We start from the raw sequence: 22,927 nt of genomic DNA, 5'->3' as shown, positions 1-22,927 counted from the left end.
GTTAAATGACACCTTGCCAGGCTGGAGAGATGGCTCAGAGGTTAAGAGCACTGACTCTTAACTGACTCAGAGGTCTTGAGTTCAATTCCCAGCAACCACATGGTGGCTCACAACCATCTATACTGTGATCTGGTGCCCTCTTCTGGCCTGCAGGTGTATGTGCAGGCAGAGCACTGTATACATAATAATAAATAAATAAATCTTTAAAAAAAAAAATGACACCTTGCCTCAGAAAACAAACAAAAACATATGGGTGATTTTCAGAAGATCAAGGCCACCATAGATGCCCCTTCATAGTCATGGATGGGAGGGATGGCAAGGCAGTTTGTCAGGTACAGGTGAAGAAGCGAAGACACTGGGGCCCTTGAGCATGGCCGGGAAGATCAGAAAAGATGAGGCCGCTTTGGATAGCATCGTCTGGCAGTGCCTCAAAAGATGAAACATTGGCGCTGGGGCCCAGGTTCTTGAAGACTATAGACCTGGGCACAGCAGGGAAAGTGGGGTCTTCAAACAGCTCCCCTTTCCTCAGGCATGCTGTGTGAAGCTCCGTGGTTAAGAATGTTTGCTGTTCTTCCAGAGGACCCGGGCTTGGTTCCCAGCACCCACATGGAAGCATACAAACAAACAAACAAACAAAAACCAAAACCCTGTAACTCCAGTACCAGAGGATCTGATACCCTCTTCTGGCCTCCTCGGGCACCTGCACGCATGTGCACATACCCACACATAGATACATAATTTAAAATAAAAATTCAGGGGCTGAGCCAGGTACGGTGGCACACACCTTTAATCCCAGCACTCCGAGGCAGAGGCAGGCAGATCTCTGTGAGTTGGAGGCCAGGCTGGTTTACAAAGCGAGTCCAGGGCTAGAGAGATGGCTCAGCAGTTAAGAGCACTGTCTGCTCTTCCAGAGGTCCTGAGTTCAATTCCCAGCAACCACGTGATGGCTCACAACCATCTATAATGTGATCTGATGCCCTCTTCTGGCCTGCAGATGTACATGCAGGCAGAACACTGTATACATAATAAATAAATAAATCTTAAAAAAAAAAAAAAAAAGTGAGTCCAAGACAGCCAAGGCTACACAGAGAAACCCTGTCTCAAAAAACAAGCAAAAACAAACAAACAAACAAAATCAGGGGCTAGAGATATGATGCTTTGATTAGGAGCACTGACTACCCTTCCAGAGAATTCAGGTTCAACTTCCAGCATCTATATGACAGCTCACAACCACCTCCAACTGTAGTTTCGGGGGATCTGATGTTCTTTTCTGGCCTCTGAGGGCACCAAGTACTCACCCGATACACAGATGTACATGTGGACAAAACACCCATGCACATATAATAACAAACTGACAATAAAAATATAATACTTGGGAGGCAGAGGTGGTTGGACCTCTGTAAGTTAAAGTCTGATCTACATAACCAAGTTCTAGGTCAGCCTGGACTATATTGTGAGACTCTGCCTGCAAAAAAGAAAGGAAGGAAGGAAGTTCTCAGCATGGGAGACTGTTTCACCTAGCCTAAGGACTGTTGGCTATACCTAGAGATGCTTTTAGTTGCCACACCTGGCAGGTGGCCGCTATTGGCACCTAGCAGATGGAACCCACAGGTGTGCTAACCGCCTCACAGTGCTTGGGGAGGCATCCCCTCCATGTAGATGAAGGCTCAGCTTGCCTGAGATGTCAGTGGCTCTGCAGGGCCTGTGAAAGCTACGGGCAGATCTCAGGCCAGCTATCCAGGGAAGTGAGCTACTTGGTGCTTTCCACTCTGGGCCATCCTGTGGGGTCCCTGACATGTCTGCACTGGGACTGGTGCTGAGCCCCTGCTGGAGGTCTCAGAGGGTCACAGAAGGTGCTGGCATCCAAGGGAAGCTGACATCACGGCGGCAGGCAAGGCGCAGCCCAACATCCTTCATTTCCCTGGAAGCTCCGTCCATAATTACTGCCCAGCCCAGGGAATAATTTTTCCTTTCTCCTTTGAACTGACTAAAAACTCTGCTTGGACTCCGCATTCAAGCCCCCAGTATCTGAGCTAGGTACTTGGTGCTGACAGGAGGGAGTCATCCCCCTACTCCAACCCCACTGCCATTGCTGTAGCAAGCCTCTCTCAGGGAAGACAGCTTCAGGAGTCATGCGCACACGGTGTTGTGGCTCTCTGTGCTGCCGCCGTCATCTTCATCAGAAAAGCTGTGATGGCTTGCATTGGATTCTTGAGATGGGGCCTCTGCATCAGGTCCTGCCTCCAGGGTCCTGCCCTGTGTGAGTTCCTGCCCTGACTCCCTTCAGTGAGGAGGAGCAGCAGCATGAAAGTGTAAGCTGCATAAAGCCTTTCCTCCCCACCTGGCTTTTCCGTCATGGTGTTCTGTCGCAGCGACAGTAACCCTGACTAAGGCACCATGCTCCTGAGAGTAACTCCTCACCTGTAATTAAGCCCAGTAAATCCACTGGCTCCCCAAGTTGGACTTCAATGGAATTGTACTTTGGGGGTCTCTTACCTGGGGTAAGTAGACTTTTGAAAAGTTCATGTGAACACAGGGGCTGGTGGGAGTGCCTGAGACAGATGAGGCTGGCAGAAGCTCAGGCAGGTGGCTATGGGAGTATGCTAAGAGATATGAAACTGCCTCCTCCATCAGACTAACAGCCAACCCCGGAAGTTGGGGGTGCAGCCTTCATCAGACTAGGGGCCTGTAGATTTTTGAAGAGTTAAATCTAAGAAGAGTGGGGTAGTGCGGTACTGTAACCTAGCATTTGGGAGGCTGAGGCAGGAGGATTCCGTTTACTGCATCTTCTTATTTACGTTGTATGTGTGCATAGGTGTGCCAGAGCATCCATCTGGAGGTCAGAGGACAGCCCACAGGAATAGGTTCTCTCCTTCCACACTGTGGGTCCTGGCCATTGAACCCAGGTTTTCAGGCTTCCTGGCAAGCACCTTTTATCTGTGGAGCCACCTTGCTGGCAAGCATCCTGGTTTTGAGGCCTAAGTCACACGGTGAAACCCAGTCTCTAAAACAAACAAACCAAGAACACTGCCTCTCAATCCCCTCATCTGTTTAATCTATTTGGAATGGCTCAGTTGAGGTAGTGGATAAACGAGGCACTATCTCAGATACAGCTGACTGTGACTACTACCCGGTACAGGAGTGCAAATGCCCGCAGAGGGTAGGGGCGTGGCCTCTCCCGTGAGCTGGCGTTACAGGTGGTTAACAGCCACCAAACACAGGTGCTGGGAAGCAAATCTTAGTCCTCTGCAAGAGCTATATGGGCTCCTAACATGCTGAGCCATGTCTCTGGCCCTACTCCCACTGATTCTTAAAACGATTGCATTACAATCAGGGAAACCACGGTTTTATGGATTGCTTGTTTTCCAGAGCTTGGAGGAAACTGAGATACTCTTTCAGAAAATTAGGGGCCTGGAGTCTCCTTCAAGCCTAAACATCCAGAGGTCAGGTCACTAGCCTGTCACAGCAGCTGCGGGGTGGAGTCTAAGGGCCTTTGTACTCACAGTAACCCAGCGTCCTGGGCTCCTAGGCTGAGGGTGAGGGGCGGAGCTGAGCCCCGTGGGAACAGTTTCTCTGCCACTCCTTCCGGCACTGCCGCCAGCCCCACCCACCAGGCCTGCTTGTGAGGATAGCTCAGACTCCATGCCAGCGGCTCATTTCTGCTATGTCTTAGGACCGGATCTTTCTGGACTAAGAAGGCTGCTTTTCTAGGCTTGAGAGAGGCTTTCTGTTCCATAACGTTTACCATATCTCTAATGGCAGATACTCCCTCCCCTACCTTTACCCAAGCCCCTCCACCCCCACCCCCGCCCCGCCAAAAGCCATCTTACCTACGCCAGTGGAATAAAGGAGAAAGCCACCTGCCTACTCTTTCCCTAACTAAGGAAGCCAGCCAGCCTTTCACCCTCAGAGCATCTAGCATCTACCCTGTCTGAGGCCTCATGAGGACACAGCCCCACTTCCGCAGGAGCACCCTAGTCTATAGAAGGGACAGCATCCCCCGCCCCGCCCCCAAGTGCCTACCTGGGGAGTGCAGCATGCTGAAGGCTATCAGGTGAACACCTAGCACAGCTAGTACCTAGCACAGCGCTTGACAGTTGAAGGTTCTTGGCGGTGGGTGGGGGGCGGCGGAGGGAGCAGAGACCACCCCTCCCCCACCCGGAACTCCCGGTGCAGGGGTATCTTTAAGTCAGGGGTGGTAGTCTAACTGCTGCCCCTTTCTTCCCATTTGGCTTTTTACACTGGTCTGATCTGTCAGGACAGGGGAACGAGCACCCAGCTGGGGGCTGCCACCCAGGACAGATGCCTTTCACCCCGAGATTTTTGTATGTGGTGGTTCCCGTATCCTCAACCTGCTTTTTTATCCTGAGAAGTTTATTAAAAAAAAAAAAAAAAAAAAAAAAAAAGCCATCACGTCTTCCTGTGTCATGTCTTCCTCCTCCCACCATTAAAAAAAAAAAAAAAAAAAAAAGACACTGTAGCCCAGGCTAGCTTCAAACTTGTTACATAGTTAAGGCCTTGAACTCCTGGTCCTCCTTGTCTGTGTGCTGAGATTATGGGCATATGCTGCCTCTTCCTCCTCCTCCACCTCCTGATTTTCTTCTCTCTCCTCCCCTCTCCCTCCCCCCCACTCCCCTTGTGTGTGAGTTGAAACCCATATGTCAGAGTGCATGTGAATATCAGACATTTGAGAGCCTGTTTCCTTCTCCCACTGGTCGGTTCCAGGACTTGAATTCAGGTCATCATGGCAAATGCTTTGACCTGATGACCCCTGACCTTCTGATCTTGAGTGCCTCTGCTCCCTGAGTGCTGGGATCACAGGTGTACACCCCCGCACCTAGTTCATGCCTTGCTGGGGATCCCATCCACACCTTTGTGCACGCTGCAGGCATTCTAACAACTGAGCTACATCTCTAGCTCCTGTTCTTATCTTATAGATGAGGTTCAGGGGTGTGATGCTATTTTATTATTTTTTTAAAAATGATTTATTTTTTATTTGATGTATATGAGTGCTTTATACCTGCATGCCAGAAGAGGGCACCAGATCTCATTACAGATGTTGTGAGCCACCATGTGGTTGCTGGGAATTGAACTCAGGTCCTTTGGAAGAGCAGGCCGTGGGTGCTCTTAACCTCTGAGCCATCTCTCCAGGCCTCTTTATTTTTTTAAACAGGGTTTCTTGTGTAACAGTCCTGGCTGTCCTGGAACTTATTTTGTAGACCAGGCTGGCATCAAATTCAGAGAATCTAGCTGCCTCTGCCACTTAGGTATGTGCCACCACTGCCAGGCGCCTTCCTGTTTCTATACGCAGCCAGCACAAGGATGAAAGGTCATGGAGCCTCTTGGTCTCCAGGAAGGACCCAGACCAGAGGTGAGCACGGCTTGCTAACTACTGATTCTTCCTTACTGACCTGAATCCTGCTGGATGCCAGGAGCAAGAAGTAGGTGGGCTTGGGCTTTCTCCATTGCAGCTGCCACCCTCGGGAGGAGCTCTCTTCAGGCATCCTTGTTGTCTGGGCTATGTGAGTTTTACCTCGTGTCTCATCCCTAAGCATTTGACTCTGGCTTAGAACTTGGGGCCCCCCTGGGAGAAGCCCATCCCCACCCCACCCCCACCTTAGGACAGGGAGGCATGTTGTACAGGTGACCAAGGAGGTCAGGGCTAAGGTGTGTTCAGGATACACTGGACAGACAATAGGATTTTCCTGGTGGGGTGTGGCATGCCTGCTCACCCATACAGAGAATACGCTTAGGAGTACTGGAGCTTTCTGCAAGCAAGATGCTTGCTTTCTGGGGCTGGAGAGATGGCTCAGCGGTTAAGAGCACTGTCTGCCCTTCCAGAGGTCTGGAGTTCCATTCCCGGCACCCACATGGTGGCTCACAACCATCTATACCCTCTAATGCCCTCTTATAGTGTGCAGATATACATGCAGACAGAGCACTCATACACATAAAAAAAAAAAAAATGCTTGCTTCTATCTCCTCAGCTCCTGCCTCTCAACCCTTGGCCTGGCAGCTGCTCCAGCTCCAACTATTAGAGGGACTCCACCTGGGAGTTTATGACTCATAAAGGCTTTAGACATGAGTTTTGTGCTTGTTTCTCGAGACAGGGTCTCTCTGGGTAGCCTTGCTGTCCTGGACTCACTCTGTAAGACTAGGTTGGCCTTAAACTCACAGAGAGCCACCTGCCTCTGCCTCCTGAGTGCTGGGATTACAGGCGTGCGCCACCATACCTGGCTGGTGGATCTGAGTTTTACATGAAGGTTGAGACCAGGACCATGATGGTAACTGGCCTAGTCCTGTACCCTGAGTTGCCTTGGATACAGGCTGTGTCTGCGTATTTGTGGTACAAATGGCATTACCACTGCTAGGGAGGGACCTAACTTCTGTCCTCGGTGGCATTTTCATTGGGGTCTCCCCTTTTCTGTTGAAGGACTGAAAACTCAACAGGCGGTGGTGACGCACGTCTTTAATCCCAGCACTTTGGAGGCAGAGGTGGATCTCTGAGTTTGAGGTTAGCCTGGTCTACAGATGGAGTTCCAGGACAGCTGGAGCTATAGAGAAACCCTTTCTCCAGAAGCAAGCAAGCAAGCAAGCAATCAGACAGACAGACATACAGGATGGAAAACGCCAGTCAGTGGAGAGTGGAGGCTAGAAAATCATATGTGGAGCTAGTTTTGAAGGTTACCTGGCCATGCATCTTGCTTTGACTGAGGAAACAAGTCCAGAGAGAGTGGTGTTGGCTTTCTCAGAGACCCATAGCCAACTGGTGACAGAACCAGGCCTGGGGCGGAGGCTTTCTGGCTCCTGCTGCACACAATGCATTGTGGGTATATATATGGCTGAGTGGCCTAAAGAAAAGCCCTTAAGGAAGGTGAGTTGGGGTCTTGTGGAGAGATGGGATGACTGGAGAGTGGGGGGTCCTGGGGATGTGTGGGGCTGAGGAAGGCCACCCTGAAGTGCAGGGGAGAGCCTTGCCCTCTTCCTGAGCCTGCTTGGAGCAATGATTTTGCAGTTTTTCTCTCTTGACCTTTGTCTCTTAAGGAATTCTTGGGGCACTCAGAGCCTCTTCCTGATGGCCTCCTCCTTAATAGAGATGATGCTCACTCAGGGAGGACAGAGGATGAAGTTCCAGGGCTGTACCCCCAAATCAGACACAAGCTCAGAGCTTTTGTTTTTATTTTAAAGGAAAACAAAAACAAAAACAAAACAAAACCCAACAAACCCAGTGCAAAACCCCATTTTCCAGTGTCAGCCATGCCCCCCAGGTCACTCCCTGGCTCTGGCCTGCCTCCTCCTCCCCTTCTGCACCTCCCCGGCTCTTCCGTCCCAGAGGGCTACAGGTGCCACATCCCTGGAGGCCCAGACCCAGGGGCAGTGTCCAGGAGGAAAGAACTGGGTGGCAGCTCCTGATCTGCTTGCTTCATCCCCAGGCCTCCAGCCATGGCACCAAGTACCCACCTTGGCTCTCATTAACCCTTTCCTGGCCACGCTACTGGGTGGTGAGGCCGATCTGGGGGGAACTCCCTCCACACCCCTCTTTGCCCCGGGGCCTGCTCGGGGCTGTCCTCACTGAGGTTGGGGGGCTCCCTCCCTCCCTCCACGGTGGGGGAGAGCAGTGAAATCCCCAGGTTTAAATACCTTAATGAAAGCAGGGGTTGGGGGGGAAAGAGGAGGGGGTTTTAGTTCTAATAAATTATTAGCGTTTTTTGTGTTTTTAGTGTCCGTGGATGGGGTGGGGTGGAAGGGCAGGGCGTGGCCTCCAGGGCCCCTCCCTCCCCTTACTGGTGAATCTCATTCTCTATGAGGCTGTCCTCGCATGACTGGAAGTCTGTGTCTGTGAGGCCTTCAGGGGGCATCAGCAGCTCCTCATCTTGGGAGGAGGAGGATGGGGGCTCGTCTCCTGAGCTCCCAGGAGCCCCGTCCCCGTCCCCGTCCCCCTCTGAGTCTTGCAGCACCTGAGCGATGTATTTCTGAAGGGAAAAGGAATAGGGGTAAGGCCGACAGCTGCTCATTACCGGTGGGTAGGTGGGACACCACAGTGGGCAGTGCCCTAGGGGACAGGGTGGAAAGGATGAAGTCAAGTCTTTCCAGCTCTAGTACCCACTGTCATGAGGTCTGGTCCTTTTGTCGAGAACTATGGTCCACCCAGACTTGGGATCGAGTCTCTACAGGCCAAAAGGCCCCCTAAGCCCCCATGGCCGTGGAGTAAGGCACTCACCGCAGATTTGGGGACAGCGGCAGCAGTAGGGGGCCGTCCATTACTTCTGGAGCTCACAGCGTCTGTCTCTGTATGTTCAATCTTAAGGGGTCCAGGGAGAGGGGAGGGAACACCCTTTACCTTCAGCACCAATACCCTCTCAGCACCCCTTGACCCTGGCATGCCACCCCCACAGAACCCTTTTGCCCTCAGCCACACTCCACCACCTCTTTTCCTGCCCCGCACCTTGTAGTTGTGGGCACTGAGGTATTTGAAGTGTCCGAAGCAGACGTGGCAGAGACAGATGACGATGGTGATGACCAGAACGACGAAGGTGAACATAGACGTCGGAGCTAGGAACCCTGGGGTCGGGGAGGGCAAAGAAAGGGGCTGCCGCCTGGCCTCCTCCAAGGGGCTGACTACCGCAGCCTCTGATCCCTTCACTCCCAGCCGTCCAACCCCACTGAGACCCTTCTGTGGCAAGTTCTATCTTCGGAAGCCCCTTCTGTCCCTGCCGCCCTGCCCCGGCCCTGCCCGCCTCTTCCCCTTGGTCGGGATGGCGAGCCTCACCTGTGCGCATGGTGGAGAAGAAGAGCAGCCAGAAGAGGCAGAGGATGGGGGCGGCCACCACCTGGTTCACAGCCCCCGAGTGGATCTTCTTGTCCAGCTTGGCCGGCAAGTATGCGTAGTAGAGATTGTACCTGTCCACCAGGTGCTTCAGCAGCATGTACATGAGCCCTGAGGAAAGCCAACGGCCCTGACCTCGGAACCAGCGCCCGCGGGCCTTGTGTGTCCACCACAGGCTGTGCCTGGCCTTCCGAGATGGCTGAAGGCCTGGTCTCTGCTCCAACCTGTCCCTTCCCTCAGCTCCAGGACAGGATGGTACTCCCTGTCCCGCCACACATCGAGGCTGCAGCTTTCCCCACCTCCTGTCCCTTCATTTCTTCAGACCCTCCCCTCCCCCCACCCCCGACTAACTACCACCATCAGAGAGCCATTCATTTAGATGAACAAGAAGCCTTGGAAACCCATCCTGTTTTTTCCTACCCCTATCCCTAAATAGTTGAGTGTAAATTAAAGGCCAGGTTCTACTTCCTAAAGGCAAGGGAGCTTTAAACAAGGGTGAGGAGGCTAGTTTGACAATCTGGAGCCTTCAACAGCCACAGAGGGCGGGTAAGGAGTTAGAATGCTATTGGGGGACGGTAGAAGCTATTGGTGTGGTCGTGGTCAAGGAGAAACTTAGGCAAACACCTTCAAAGGGGGAAGAGACACCTGCCCAAGTTACATGGCTCGCCTGTATCAGGACATGGCCACGAGGTCCAAGGGCCTAGCCCACTATGGAATCCAAAGGGTTTTCTTGAATTCTGAAGTCTGTATACAAGTGTAGATGTTGGTATAGGGACGTGTGTATACGTATGTATATGTATTCCATGTCTACCCAAAGGAAGGCCTCAGTGTCAGTAAATATTGCTAAGGTGATGGCTGGACCCAGAGGGTGGGCCAGATCTCAACAGACCTGCTTTCCCCACCTTCCCCAAGGCCTGGCCCCAGACTGAGCCAGGAACCAGGTGGGAGGCCCGAGGGGCCGGTCTCCCAGCCGGGGCCCTGTCCAATCAGGGTGGCCTGCCTTACTAGAGTGGAGCGGGTGAGGCCCTGGGTTCCCCCGAGCAGGGCCCAGGTCCCGGCGCGGCGGTGCCTACCGAAGGGCACGATGATGGGGCAGGTGATACTGTAGGTCATGACCACCGTGAAGACGCACATCATCCAAGCGTAGGCTGCGCCAAACTGGAACTCGTAGGCCTGATGCTGGGGGGGACATGGGCAGGAGGGTGGCTCAGGGTGGAGGGGACAGGCTGCAGGGGGGCAGGGCAGGCAGGAGGCGGCCAGGAACTCTGGGGCTTGGAAATGAAGCCATGGGGAGTGAGGGACCTACTGTGGGGGTGGTGCAGGGGGCAGCAAAGCAGGTGGGAGGTGGGGGCTGTGGCTGAGAGGGAGGCCAGGCAGGGCAGTGATGGGACATGGGCAGTTGAGAGGACTAGGGGACAGGCTATCCAGCGCCCTCTTGTGGAATGGGGGCAGAGGGACCCTAGATCAAAGGAGCTAGACCTCTCCCAACTCCAAGCACATTAACACTATGCTCTCAGAACTGAGGGACCTCCTGATCACTTTTGTCTACCCATACGTGTGGGAACACTGAGGCTTCTTCAGATGGGAACTAAGGTCCCTAAATCCCAGCATTCCTTGTGCCCACCACCCGAGCCTGACTGTTGCTGTTTCTAGTTGGGCCACCAGAGGGCGCTGTGCGTGCCACCGCTGCCCTAGGCGGCCATACCCGCTTCACGTTGCGTCTTTCGGCGGCGGAGCGCGCCAGGCAGAGCCGGATCATGTACATGAGCAGGCCTGGGATGCGCAGCAGGTCCATGGCGTTACCGATAAAAGCCGAGGCAATGACGTAGTTCACGAAGAAAGCGCCGTTGTCTGGCAGGAACACACACCTGCGGGCAGCAGGTGCTCCAGCACTGCACCCTTGGGTGACCTGGTGGCTGTCTGCCCACTGCTAGCATGACAGCACACCATGTCCTCACCCTCAGCTGCCTCCTCTACATGCACACCCCATCTTAGACCGCTAATACCCAATCTTTCCACAGTGTGAGCCCCACAATGTCAAAATACTAAAGCAAGGCTGGATGCACACCTCGAACCAGCCTAGACACCTACCTACACAGCATGCCCCAAAAACCATCCAAGGAGAGATCAAGACCACATAAGGTCAGCAGCATACGCAGTACACAGCTGCTGAGACCGCCACAGAAATCCTCAACGGCACCCTCAGAGACCTCCAGGCTATAAGTCCCAGAAGACCTGGAAACTTCCCGACTCTGATAGTCCCACAAAGGACAGAACCTCAGACTTTCCCAACCATCAGCTTCAGAAACCCTCCCTCAGGTGTCTTTAGGGTGGGAGGATGACAAGAACCAGAGAGTTGCTAAGTTTAAGGTGGCTACAGATGACTCCAGTTAAGTCCTGGAGCTTAAGAACCATGAGCCACAGTGTGCACCCGAGACATGCCCTGACAGGAATCCTTGGAGAAGAGACCCCACATTCACCCCCCCGCCCGAGTGTGTAGCACAAAACCTGTGCTATGTTTGCATCCTCGCTCTGCCCCAGGGCTGGCCACTTGGTTGCCAATGTACGAGACCTCAGTAGATGAAAGTATGAGTCCTAGTGACCCTCTGGGGTACTCTGGGAGTCCCCAAGTCACCCGCAGATTATGACCAAGTTCCCACTACAGATACCTCCCCAATCTCATTGGTAAAATTCAAGCCTCCTACAGCAGTCCTAGAATAAGAGCCCAAGTCCCCAGAGAACACCCAAAATGTGAGCTCTGAAGACAAATCTGCCTTGAGCACGCATTCGGCTGTTCAGGTGCATTCCCGGGCACGAGCCCCGAGCCCCAGCACACCCCAACCAAGTACATGCTCAACACCTTGAGGGCCATCTTTTGGATAACCCGGTAGACTCATGATGTCAATCCCACCCCCCGGTGACGTGACACCCTTCTACAAAGGCTAGACATGTCTCTCAGCCACATCCACCCGTTATTTGTCTCTCCACCCAAGTGTTCCGGTCACTCACTCAAACCGAATAGCAGCTTCGGCCAAGAATTTCTTGTCAAAGAGCCAGCGGAAGAAGAGGTCTAGGCTGTAGAAAGGGGAGAAGGATGGGGGCTGGACGGCTAGAGGGTCTGCCAAGAGCCTCTGGGGAAGCCAGGGGACAGGCAGGCTCCTTGTCCTGCAGCTCTCTTCCGAGCATGCACTCGCACCCACCCGGCTCCCCCTCAGTCCTCTGGCACTTACCTGCTCAGCCCCAGAGAGGGCAGAAGCAGCACCATAAAGATGAGGAAGGTGTAGCACTTGTGCATGGTGGTCCTGTTCTCCCCGGAGCTAGGACGGCAGGTGGGCAGGCGGGTGGCAGGGCACAGGCAGAGGTCAGGGTGGGACAGCCCACACTGGGACAATGTCCCAGCAGGCTCCCTTGGGTGGTGGGGGGCTTCCCTAGGTGAGGGGACAGGGCCCAGGGGAGATACCCTTCACAGCAAAGGGGGTGGTGAAGTGTGGGCGGCTCACCGTGTCCAGTGTGCTTCGAAGAAGGCGGAGTAGTAGACAATGGTGGGGAGCAGGGCTGAGAAGCACCACAGCAGGAGTGTGGGGAAGAACTGGGTGATGATGGGGTTCTGTGGGGGGACAGGGCTATCAGGCAGGGCTGAGAAGTCGGGTGAGCCTAAAAGTTCATAATGCTTGGGAAGGCCGAGATGAGGGTAGAGGCTAGGGTCGTGGGAACGAGTTCAGGGGTGAGCATTTGCTGAGCTGCTACCATGTGCTAGGCACCTGCACACGTTCTAGACACTAAACCTCATGACCACGAAACTGGTTCATTTTCCCAATGAGTCAACTGAGGCTACGAGGTGGCTTGGCCAGCTAGTGAGCAGTGGGTCTTGGGTTTTGGCTGAGGTTTGCATCTTTTTGTTTTTATTTGTTTGTTTATTTATTTATTTGTGACAGGGTTTCTCTGTGTAGCCTTGCCTATCCTAGACTCCCTTTGTAGACCAGGCTGGCCTTGAACTCACAGAGACCCCGCCTGCCTCTGCCTCCGGAGTGCTGGGATTAAAGGCATGCACCACCACCCCCGGCTGAGGTCTACATCTTATTACGCTGATTCTGAATGCTGAGTTTCAAGGAGGCCAGGCAGCCATGGATGTACCCTCCTGTGGTCATTTGAGCCACCTGGAGCTTCATGTTGACAGGAGGATCTGAATGTACACATTCAAGGGGACTAGTCTAAACCTTCCATCTTTCAAAGAGAGGAGAAAATAAGGGGGCTTACCCAAGGTCATGCGCCCTCCTGGGGGGGCGGTTCTCCAGGAGGTGTAAACCCAAGAGTGGCCCCTCCTGAGGTAGGGTATAGAGGAACCCAAGGGCAGTGCATGGTGTGTGTGTGGGGATGGGTGGGGGTTGGGGGGGTAGCAGTCCTTGTCCTTGGGAAGCATCCTGGGGGGACTAGGCTGGGACACCCAGAATCAGAACTACTAGGGATGGAGATGCTGCCCGGCATTGACGCTCATGGCACATCACGGAGGGCTGGGCGGGCACGGGCCTCACATTGAGGTACTCCACAGGCTTGGTGACGTTGAACTTGTCCATGGTGGTGATGATGATGGCCGGGGTGGTGAGGAAGAAGAGCAGGATGAAGAGGACCACATTGATGACCAGGCAGCGCAGCCACCAGATGAAGCCTCGGATGGAGAGGTGCTCCCTGGGAAGTGGGGGGAGGGGTCACTTTGAGGACTCCGGGCTGACTGGTCTCTGGCAACATGGACCCCTTCCCCATCCTCTTCCCACCTTCCTGGAAACAGCCCCTCAGTTTGTAAGAAGGCCCACGCCATCCCCTCCGGCTCACCAGTAGATGTTCTGGGGGTCAGGAGCGTAGGTCACGGTCCAGTTGGAGATGTGCAGAGCCTCACTACAGGAGGAGGCCCGCGGCTCCCCACGGCAGGCACAGCCCTGGCATTTGCACACGTTGAAGTCCTTTAGGATGCTGCGGGGTGTGGATAGGCACTTGTTACTGGAGCCCCCAACTGGGGTCCACAGTGGTAAGTGGTATAGGGCTCTGTGGCAGGGAGCGACAGATGTTGGGGTTGGGGCTGCGGGGGGACTCACATGGCTGTGATGGTCTCATTGTGGAAGGTGACAAAGGCCATGCCGAGTGGCTTCTCGTTCACCTTCTCCTTCTCCCGCCTGTAGTCTTCCTTCAGCCTCTGCTCCAGCTTTGTGTAGTACTCAATGGCCTCCACCTGCGGGCGGCAGCGTCAGGGGCTCTGCTCAGAGCTGAGCATCAGCCACAGCACCAGCCAGGACCCACCCATGCTCCCCGCCTGAGGCTTCCTTCTGTGTATGGGGTCACTCTGCCCTTGCCCTGCCCTTGCAAGGTGGGCGCAATGGACCTAGCCTTATGGGGAAACCAAGGAACAGGGTAATTAAAGGAACTTTAAAAAAAAAAGAAAAAGAGAGAGAGAGATTTATTTATTTTATGTGTATGGGCGTTTTTCCTTCGTGCAGACATGCGCACCACATGCATGCCTGGTGCCATGGCTCCCCGGAATAGGAGTTACAGACAGTTGGGAGCTGCCATGTGGGTGCTGGGAATTGAACCCGGGTCCTTGGGAAGAGGAGCTGGTGCTCTTCACTGCTGAGCCATCTCTCCAGCCACTAAGGAACTTATTAAAAGCTGAGTGTGACCCTGAACCTCTGACCCTACCGCTTACGTTTCCTGAATGAGATTACAGGTGTGTGCCACACCAGACTTACGTGTTCTAGGGGGACCAAACCCACAGCCTGCGTGTGCTAGGCCAACACTGAATGGTATCCTCAGCCCCTTGCTATATGCTCACCTCATTTATGGTTTTAAAAGTTATCACAAACAGGACAAACTAAACAGGACAGGGGTTTCGGGGGCTGGCAAGCTGGCTCAGTGAGTAAAGGGTGCTTGCCACCAAAACCTGACAACCAGAGTTTGGGCTACAGAATCCACAAGATGGAGAGAACAGACTGACACACACACACACACCATGGTATATCCTCCGCAGATAAACATATACTTATAGATTTAGGATTTCGTGGACTCCAGAGGCCGTTGGAGATTTGCCTGGGGTGGGTGGGGCCCATGCCTTCTCCCTCTGTAAGTCTGTTTACCTTTGGGTCTTACTGTCCACCACATCTGTTTGTCCTGGGGTTGGGCGGTGTGTGTCTCTCCTGGGGCATTCATGTCTACTGAGGCCTGTCCAGCCCCCCTCAGCCTTGCCAGGGACCCCGGGCACTCAGCGGCCAGCCCACACGGTACCTGCTCGCAGCCTCGAACCACGCAGCAGCAGAGGTGGCCACAGGGCTTGGGATTGATCATGGTGGGTACATTTTCCTTGCTCTGTAGGTTCGTGAAGTAGAGCTTTCCCCGCTCAGCCTTCTTCCTGTGGGATCCAGGGAGGTCAGTCACCTACTGCTTAGTGTCTGGGGCTGGCTGAGAGACGGGGCAGGGAACCAAGTTTGGGGCGGGGGTTTGCAAAACTGAATGTGAGGGTTATTAAAAAAAAAAAAAAAATCAGCCGACAGTCAAAAGGTTTCTGAAAGCACAACACCACAGATTAATTAAAAATCAACACATCCTGAGTCTGGGGTGTTTCTGGCAGAGCTGGCCTGTACTGCGGCATGTAGCTCTACCGCAGCCTTGGTTCTGAACAGTTCGTGCGGCCTGTGCTGCCATGCCAGTGATTGTTGCTTGAAACATCACGGTTCTGATATAAGAGTGTGTTAACGAGTTGCAGTGATTTCGCTGGACACACAAAGCTTTTTGCTCTTATAGAAAATAGTGGCTTAATTATGGAAAACAAAGAGTTAATATTTTCCTATGTTCTTCCTCTTATCTCTGGTATTGTGTTAGACACATCCACCTTAAGGGTATGCTTTTATCTTTCTGTGTGCTGTGTGTGTGCACAGGTGTATGTGTGTTCACGTGTGTATACATATATGTGTGTGTGTGTGTGTGTGTGTGTGTGCAGGCTGACATGGGGTGGATTTCTTGGTTGTTCCACAACTCAGTCTTCTTTCTGTTTTTTTGAGACAGGGTCTCTCTGTGTAGCCTTGGCTGTCCTGGGCTCTCTTTGTAGACCAGGCTGGCCTCAAACTCACAGAGATCCACCTGCCTCTGCCTCCCGAGTGCTTTGATTAAAGGCGTGCGCCGCCACACCTGGCAACAACTTATTTTTTTTTGTTTTATTTTTGAGACAGGGTCTTGCTGCACAGCCCTGGCTGTCCTGGAACTCTATGTAAACCAGGCTGGCATTAACCCAGAGCCACCTGCCTCTGCTGGTGTCACCCTCCCCATCCCCAACCCCCGTACCTCTCAGCGTCAAGGAACATAAGACGAGCTACGTTGTAACAGGGCCGGGCTTCCAGAACCGTGCAGTTGGGGTAGGCCTCCCTGAAACACAGGCAGCTGTCATGCTCTGCAGGGCCCCATGCATTCGCCTGCCCTCCCTCTCATTCAGTACTTCAACACATCCCACCTCAGTCTACAGTGTTCCTCCAGAATGGAACTTTGACGTTCTTCCTCGCGTTGCGCGAGTGGGGACTGGGTGCAGATGTGCACGTGGACTGTGTGAAGGTGGCGGATGACGATAACCCAGGATGTGTGCGAGTATACTGTGTGGTGCTGGGGGGTGGGGGGCGCCCAAGGCTGTGGTCTTATTCTTGTCCAAGGCTGTAAACTTGAAGTTCACAGACACTGCTTCTAGTTACAGGCTGTACTCTTAGCCCTGTTCCCGGAAGACCTGGTCCTGTTCCAATACTTGGCCTTGACTTTGGATTTATTCCAGCCAATCTTGGCCCGGGACCAATGAGAAACCAATCCTGAATCTGATGTCTAACCCTGGCCATGACCCAGGCCTGGGGCTGACCCACCACGCCCTCAAGTTGGACCGATAGGGCTAGCTGCTCTGCCTCACTGGCACGTGGCTCTGGAGAGCATTCACAAAACGCTTGCCAATCCACCAAGTGGTGTCCTTTCTAGCTGACTGCAGACTCACCCAGTCCTTCATCTTGACTGCGCTTCCATCTTTTTGATGTCATATTAAAATTTAATGAAGGGCCAGCCAAGTATTTGAGACATGCGTGATAAACTTCTAGCAAGATAAACCTCACAAACTCACAAGAATCTAGAAACTCACGTCTGGCACGGGGTCCTCGAAAAACCAACGTGCCGGGTGGCCACGGCTCTCTCCTCTGTGGCTCTTTGAGCTGCTGTAGGCTTCCTCTTTGGGAAACTGAGGGCAAATCCTTTAAACCTAACCGTGCAGGCATGGTGGCTTTGCACAGAGGATGTTCTCTACTTCTTCTGGGGCAGCCCCTCTAAGCCACAGTGCCCAGACCTGGACCATGAGTCTCAGTTAAACACTGATGGCCGCTGTGAAGCCAGTGTGGACAAAGGCTACCCCTAATCACCACATACACAAAATTCCTTCCCACAGCCTCGCACGGTGTTCAGCGAAGCAGCTGAGTGGACAGATGGGTGATTTCACTGCGCTCACCCTACTGAGAGCCCCAGGGTCTAATGAAGATCAGATTCTCTTCACCTCTGCTTTTAGAGCGAACGTGAGTTTTAACCACAGGCTGTTTTCCTAGACAAAATTAGAGACCAATCCTGAGGCACCCAGCCAGAACACATCCCTCTAGTCTGGTCCTTTTGCCTCTCACAGCACACAGTAGGCACACCACAGTGTGGACCAGGACAGTACACTCATCCGCTGCGCTCAGGTCTCTGCAATAAATACTGCTCTGTGGGGGTCCCTTTCACACATTTCCCTTCCCTGCTCAGGACAGCTCCTTAGCACCCCCACAATACGATATCCTCTGACTCCTAGGACTAATGACAGGAAATGTTCTGATTTTGTTTACTGCTATATACTGAGTCTAGGGCAGGCCCATTGGTCACTAGAGGTCTGCATCAGGACATGCCAATGCAAGCTGACAACTGTCCAACTGGACAAAATATTACACAACCCTGAGCACACACTAGTCCTCACCTCGACCTAGCATGCCTCTATGCTGATATAAGCTTGAACCCCAAATAATTCTCTCACCCTGTTTTGTAAGCTGCACGAGGGCAGGGCTTGCTTCTAAAATACCTATGCCTGCATTCAGAAAGTGTTCAACATATGTATGTCACACGCACAAGTCCCCACCCATCAGTGTCTAGCCGTAACACAAAGCTCTGGAATGTGGCCTGACCACACCTCGGACCTGCTAAGATATTGCCACTGATGGGACAACAAACTGACAGGCTCCAGGACAGTGACTGACTTCTGACTTGCACCAATAGCAATAGACTTGGACCTTAAAAACAAACCTGGGGCTGGAGGGATGCCTAGGACTTAAGAGCTCTGGTGCTTTTCCAGAGGACGCAGCAACTCCAGTCCCAGGGGATCTGTCTCCCTCTTCTGGCCTTCACAGGCACCACACCCACATGGCACACAGACATACATAGTCAAAACACCCAAACACATGAAACAAAAATAGGTAAATTTTTAAAGAGAAAAGAAAGAACATGCCCCGAATCTGCCTGGAGCCTGAGCTGGGAGTCCAGATCAGTAAGGTCCCGTGTCATGGCCACTGACTGGCTCCTAATCTGGGTCACAGATTGACTAGCGCCTTGTCATGGCCACCGACTGGCTCTTAATCTGGGTCACAGACTGACTTGTGTCTTGCCATGGCCACTGACTGGCTCCTAATGTGGGTCACAGATTGACTTGGACCAATCTCAGTTGACATCCTTGACTTGTTTCTACAGTTGATGGTGTGACCCTTAAGCTGGATGACTTTTCCTTCACCTTCTGCTATGGTAACTGGTGAGAGTTTGGTAATAAGTGAATAAAAGTGCGACAGGACCTCTAATTCTGTATGCAGACTATCTATGTCCCTAAAGCTGGGCCCTGAAACCTATTTTGTTTATTTTTTGAGACAGGGTCTCTCTATGTAGCCCTGTCTGCCCTGGACTTCTCTTGTAGACCAGGCCAGCCTTGAACTCACGATATCCACCTGCCTTTTGACTCCCGAGTGTTGGGATTAAAGGTGTGAGCCACCTCAACTAGCGGCTCTTGACTCTCAGCCCCATGGGCTCAGCACCAAGGTGCCGGCCTGGTACCCAGATACCTGAACTACAGAGCTAGAGAAGCTGAGGGACCCATGGCCAAGCTTCTCAGATGCCTTCAGAGGCCACCATAGCCCATACGCTTTCCCCACCAAGTAAGTGGTGCTAACAATTTTGAGGAAGCTGCCACCTCAGGTCCCTGAGCCATCTGCCCCTGACCCAGTCTGAGCCAGAGGTGGAAACAAGTATCATGGGCTACACTTTTCAGGATTCCCTCCTGATTTCTCTCATTTGCTAATTTTTTTTGGCAAGTGCTAGAGATCAAATCTAACTCTATCCTAGGTGACCCCTCAGCCCTCTCCCCTCCTTTTTTTAATATAGTTTATTAATTTATTCATATTACATCTCAATCCCTTGTATCCTCCCATTCCTCCCTCCCTCCCATTTTCCCCTTACTCCCCTCCCCTATGACTGTTCCTGAGGGGGACCTCCTCCCCCTGTATATGCTCATAGGGTATCAAGTCTCTTCTTGGTAGCATGCTGTCCTTCCTCTGAGTGCCACCACATCTCCCATCCAGGGGACATGGTCAAATATGGGGCACCAGAGTTCGTGTGAAAGTCAGACCCCACTCTCCACTCAACTGTGAAGAATGTCCTGTCAATTGGGTAGAACTGGGTAGGGTTTTTTTTTTTTAAAGATTTGTTTATTATTATGTACACAGTACTCTGCCTGCATGTACACTTGCCCGCCAGAAGAGGGCACCAGATCTCACACCAGATGTGCACCACCATGTGGTTGCTGGGAATTGAACTCAGGACCTCTTGGAAGCGCAGTCAGTGCCCTTAACCTCTGAGCCATCTCTCCAACCCCATCCCCTTCTTGAAGGGGGCAGGCTGTCACTCTGTGAAAGTGGGAAACCATCCCCCTGATCTGCTCTCCTCCCCCTCTGCCTGTGGACGCCTGAGTACAGATGAGTCCGGGGGGTGCAGAGATGTTCTTGGGGCTAAGGGACAAGCAAAGGTCTGCAGGCCTGAGGAGGGGTTGGCTGTTTACTCACTCAAAATGTTTCTTGATTTTTTCTGACTCTGCGTATTTGGAGATTCCATTGATGAAAAGAGTCCGCTTGACCTGGAGAAGAGAGTGGCAGTCTTGTCTTCCTGTGGGTGGGCTCCAGAAGAAGCAGAGGATGCTGGGAGGGGCTGGGAGTGGGGTGAGCAGGGGCAGGTGGGTGGGAGCAAGCCTTAGGAATCTAAGGCCAGGTCTCAGTGAGGTGTTTGTAATAGAAGCCTAATGAAAGAGTTATGAGGTGTCTTGCTCTTTGAGGGATCTTTAGCGGGCGGACACTTAGAACCTTGTGGACCTCGCACAGTGGCTAGCAGGGAACAAACATTTGGTCCAGGCTGGGTGAATGGCTGTAGAAGACGAGGGAATATTTCTACTTCCATATCAAACAAGACAACAATACAACCATCTGACACCACCAGCAGCCACGGCCACTTCCCAAGGGCCAGGCTCGGCACAGGGAGGCACAGGCATTGCCTTGCGAGGACCTCCAGAGAGGCACCCTTCTCCCAGGTAGCCCCCAGGGCTGATCAGGAAGCGGAGACAGACTGCGCTTCCTTACCAGGTCATCTTCTTTGTAACGCATCTTAGAGGTGTGTCTCCGCATGCTGTAGACGGTGAGCAGCAGGTACAGGAAGGCGAAGGAGGTGTGCAGCCAGAGGAGGTTATTCCTGCAGGGAGCACAGGGACACAGGGGGCCACTAGGTCAGCAGGGTCCACCTCTGCTGCGCCCATCCATCTCGGCAGCCTCCCGTCTCCTGTTTCCGGCCGAGTCTCCATCCCACCACAGGGCTCCCCTGCCTCACCCTGATTTCAAGTTGGCAATGGTGGTCCTCCCGAAGCTGTAGGCATTGTTTTCTGCAAGGCGGGAAGGAGAAGGGGATGACCAGCGAGCGGGTCAGCAACGGGTGCCCTTCTGTCCCCTTCCACTCCAGCCACCTGGCCCTCACTGACCTAGGAGGTCCCCTGAGAAGTTGACAGGCAATACGATGCCTACGGAGAGGACGCCCACGACAACCAGCAACCCAATGATGTGTCTTTGGAAGGACAGGTAGTGCACCGCGTCGCCCCCACACTTGTCCCGGATCTCATCGTCCCTGTAGGTCACACAGGGAGGCAGGCAGAAGAGGCTGGTTAAGAACAGCAGAGGGAAAAAACAAAAACAAACCAAAACAAAAAAAAACAAAAAAAAAAACAAAAAACAAAAAACAAAAACAAACAAACAAAAAGAACAGCAGAGGGAAGGCTGGAACCTGCCTGCCCTGCCCCTGCCCCGCCCCCATCCCCTAGCCACCCCTGCTGATGGGAAAGCTCATCCTGATTTCCAGGGAGGGGAAGGAAAGAGAAAGGAAGAGGGTATACACAGAGCCTGGAAGCGGCTAGAAAAAGAAGAGCAGGAGAAGAGAGAGAAAGCAAGGTCAGGAATGTCAAGGAAAAGACGGGCAGGGGAAGATGGAAATGGGAGGAGGACTTTCGAGAAGGGAGGGATGTTGTAGGAGGGAGGCTGGGAAGTGGGCAGCAACAGCTTCTTAAGGGTACCAGGGCTGAGCTCCCATGGCCACGGGCCACACTAGGGGAGGGGCCCAGGGCATGGTTAGGACCGGGTGCTGACCTGTCCCAGCTTCCTGCCTTTCTCAGCGCTCACTGCCTGCCTGTGGACTCTGGCTGGATCTCCTGAGTTCTGCCTGCTGCTGGCTGTTGGCTCCTGCCTGCGGCTGGTTGGCTGCTTCCAGCCTGCCTGCTGCCCCCACCCGCTGGCCTGGCTGCTCAGAGGCCGAGGTGGGGGCTCCGGCCCCTGCTCTCAAGCTGTGGCGAGGGCTGGTAGACCAGGGCATGGCCGACCACGTGCAGGGTGTCACAGAGGAGATGGTGGGTCAGAATAAGCATTTTTTGGGGGGGGTCAGTACAGGTTGGGCCCCCCCCCCCACTGCCTGGTCTCTTGGAGTAGAGTGCAGGGTACTGCGATGGCTAGGAGCACTAAGGCCCTCAAAGCTGCTGGCCTTGGTTTTGGAGGGAGGTGGCAGGTGCTGAGGTTTCTGTCTTTCATTTTGAGTGCGTGGACTATTCACTTACTTTATCCTGAAGATGGCTGTCAGCCAGGAACAGAAGCCCTGGGAAGCAGAGGGAACACAACTCAAGATCCCACCCACCAACCTGACTGCCCTTCCCTTTAGCCCCACCCATCAGGTTCTCACAACTACCTCCAGCCTGGGATTGCCAGGACGCAGCTCCTACACACACCCCTGCACCCGAAGAGAAACCCCATAAACACCAAGGGTGTAAGTCTGATAGAGCATTTGCCTAGTGTGAGTGAGGCCCTGGTTTTTATCTCTGGTACCAGTCAGTAGAGTGCTCGCCTTTCGAGCAAAAGGACCAGAATTCAATCCCTGGGGCCTACAAGGGAAAAAAAAAAAAAAAAAAAAAAGCAGAATGTGGTGGTACACACTCCCAGCCCTGGGGAGGCATAGACAGATGGACCTCTGGGGTTCACTGGCCAGACAGGTTGGCCTAATAGGGAGCCTTAGGTCCCAGTTAGAGACCTATCTCAGAAAAACAAGGTGGGCCTGGCAAGACAGGAAGTCTTGTAAGGTACCTGCGGCCAACGCTAATAACTGGAGTTGGATCTCTGGAATCTACTATGGTGGAAGGAAAGGAATGACTCCCCTAAGCTGTCTTCTGACCTCCACACAGATAGCTTAGCGTGTGCACGTGTGTGTGTGTGTGTGTGTGTGTGTGTGTGTGTGTGTGTGTGTGCGCGTGCATCTGAGGTAGATAAACAAATGCCAAACAAACAAACACACCCAAAACAGAGGTTGACAGCACCTGAGGAGCAACAGTCAATGTTGACTGCTGTCTTTCCTATGTACCTGTATACATGCGCACACACACTGTACACACACACACACACACACACACACACACACACACACACACACACACACGCTATACTAGAAAAACCCTATAAAAAG

At 53.1% G+C, this 22,927-nt stretch overlaps 1 protein-coding gene across 2 annotated transcripts in view; it reads right to left on the bottom strand.

Annotated features, from left to right (window-relative positions):
- Positions 1-7,153: 7,153 nt before the first annotated feature.
- The window catches only part of Tmem63b (transmembrane protein 63B), a 26,346-nt gene continuing 10,572 nt past the window's right edge, over positions 7,154-22,927 (bottom strand). Inside the window, exons 4-22 of one of the 2 annotated variants that reach the window (XM_051152902.1) lie at positions 22,032-22,069; positions 20,913-21,055; positions 20,765-20,816; positions 20,521-20,629; positions 19,954-20,024; positions 16,151-16,231; positions 15,098-15,221; positions 13,918-14,051; positions 13,658-13,795; positions 13,360-13,513; positions 12,328-12,434; positions 12,058-12,144; positions 11,837-11,902; positions 10,533-10,695; positions 9,901-10,006; positions 8,771-8,938; positions 8,447-8,562; positions 8,222-8,302; positions 7,154-7,973 (exon numbers count right to left, since the gene is read on the bottom strand). In XM_051152902.1, the coding sequence (XP_051008859.1) occupies positions 7,782-7,973; positions 8,222-8,302; positions 8,447-8,562; positions 8,771-8,938; positions 9,901-10,006; positions 10,533-10,695; positions 11,837-11,902; positions 12,058-12,144; positions 12,328-12,434; positions 13,360-13,513; positions 13,658-13,795; positions 13,918-14,051; positions 15,098-15,221; positions 16,151-16,231; positions 19,954-20,024; positions 20,521-20,629; positions 20,765-20,816; positions 20,913-21,055; positions 22,032-22,069 (2,130 nt within the window). In that variant the 3' untranslated portion in view covers positions 7,154-7,781. The remainder of the gene's footprint in view (positions 7,974-8,221; positions 8,303-8,446; positions 8,563-8,770; positions 8,939-9,900; positions 10,007-10,532; positions 10,696-11,836; positions 11,903-12,057; positions 12,145-12,327; positions 12,435-13,359; positions 13,514-13,657; positions 13,796-13,917; positions 14,052-15,097; positions 15,222-16,150; positions 16,232-19,953; positions 20,025-20,520; positions 20,630-20,764; positions 20,817-20,912; positions 21,056-22,031; positions 22,070-22,927) is intronic. The other variant, XM_051152901.1, reaches the window with a different exon arrangement.

This window comes from Acomys russatus, chromosome 11 (genome assembly GCF_903995435.1).
Source record: "Acomys russatus chromosome 11, mAcoRus1.1, whole genome shotgun sequence".
Classification (NCBI taxonomy): Eukaryota; Metazoa; Chordata; class Mammalia; order Rodentia; family Muridae; genus Acomys; species Acomys russatus.
This window is presented reverse-complemented; position numbering and strand designations above follow the sequence as displayed.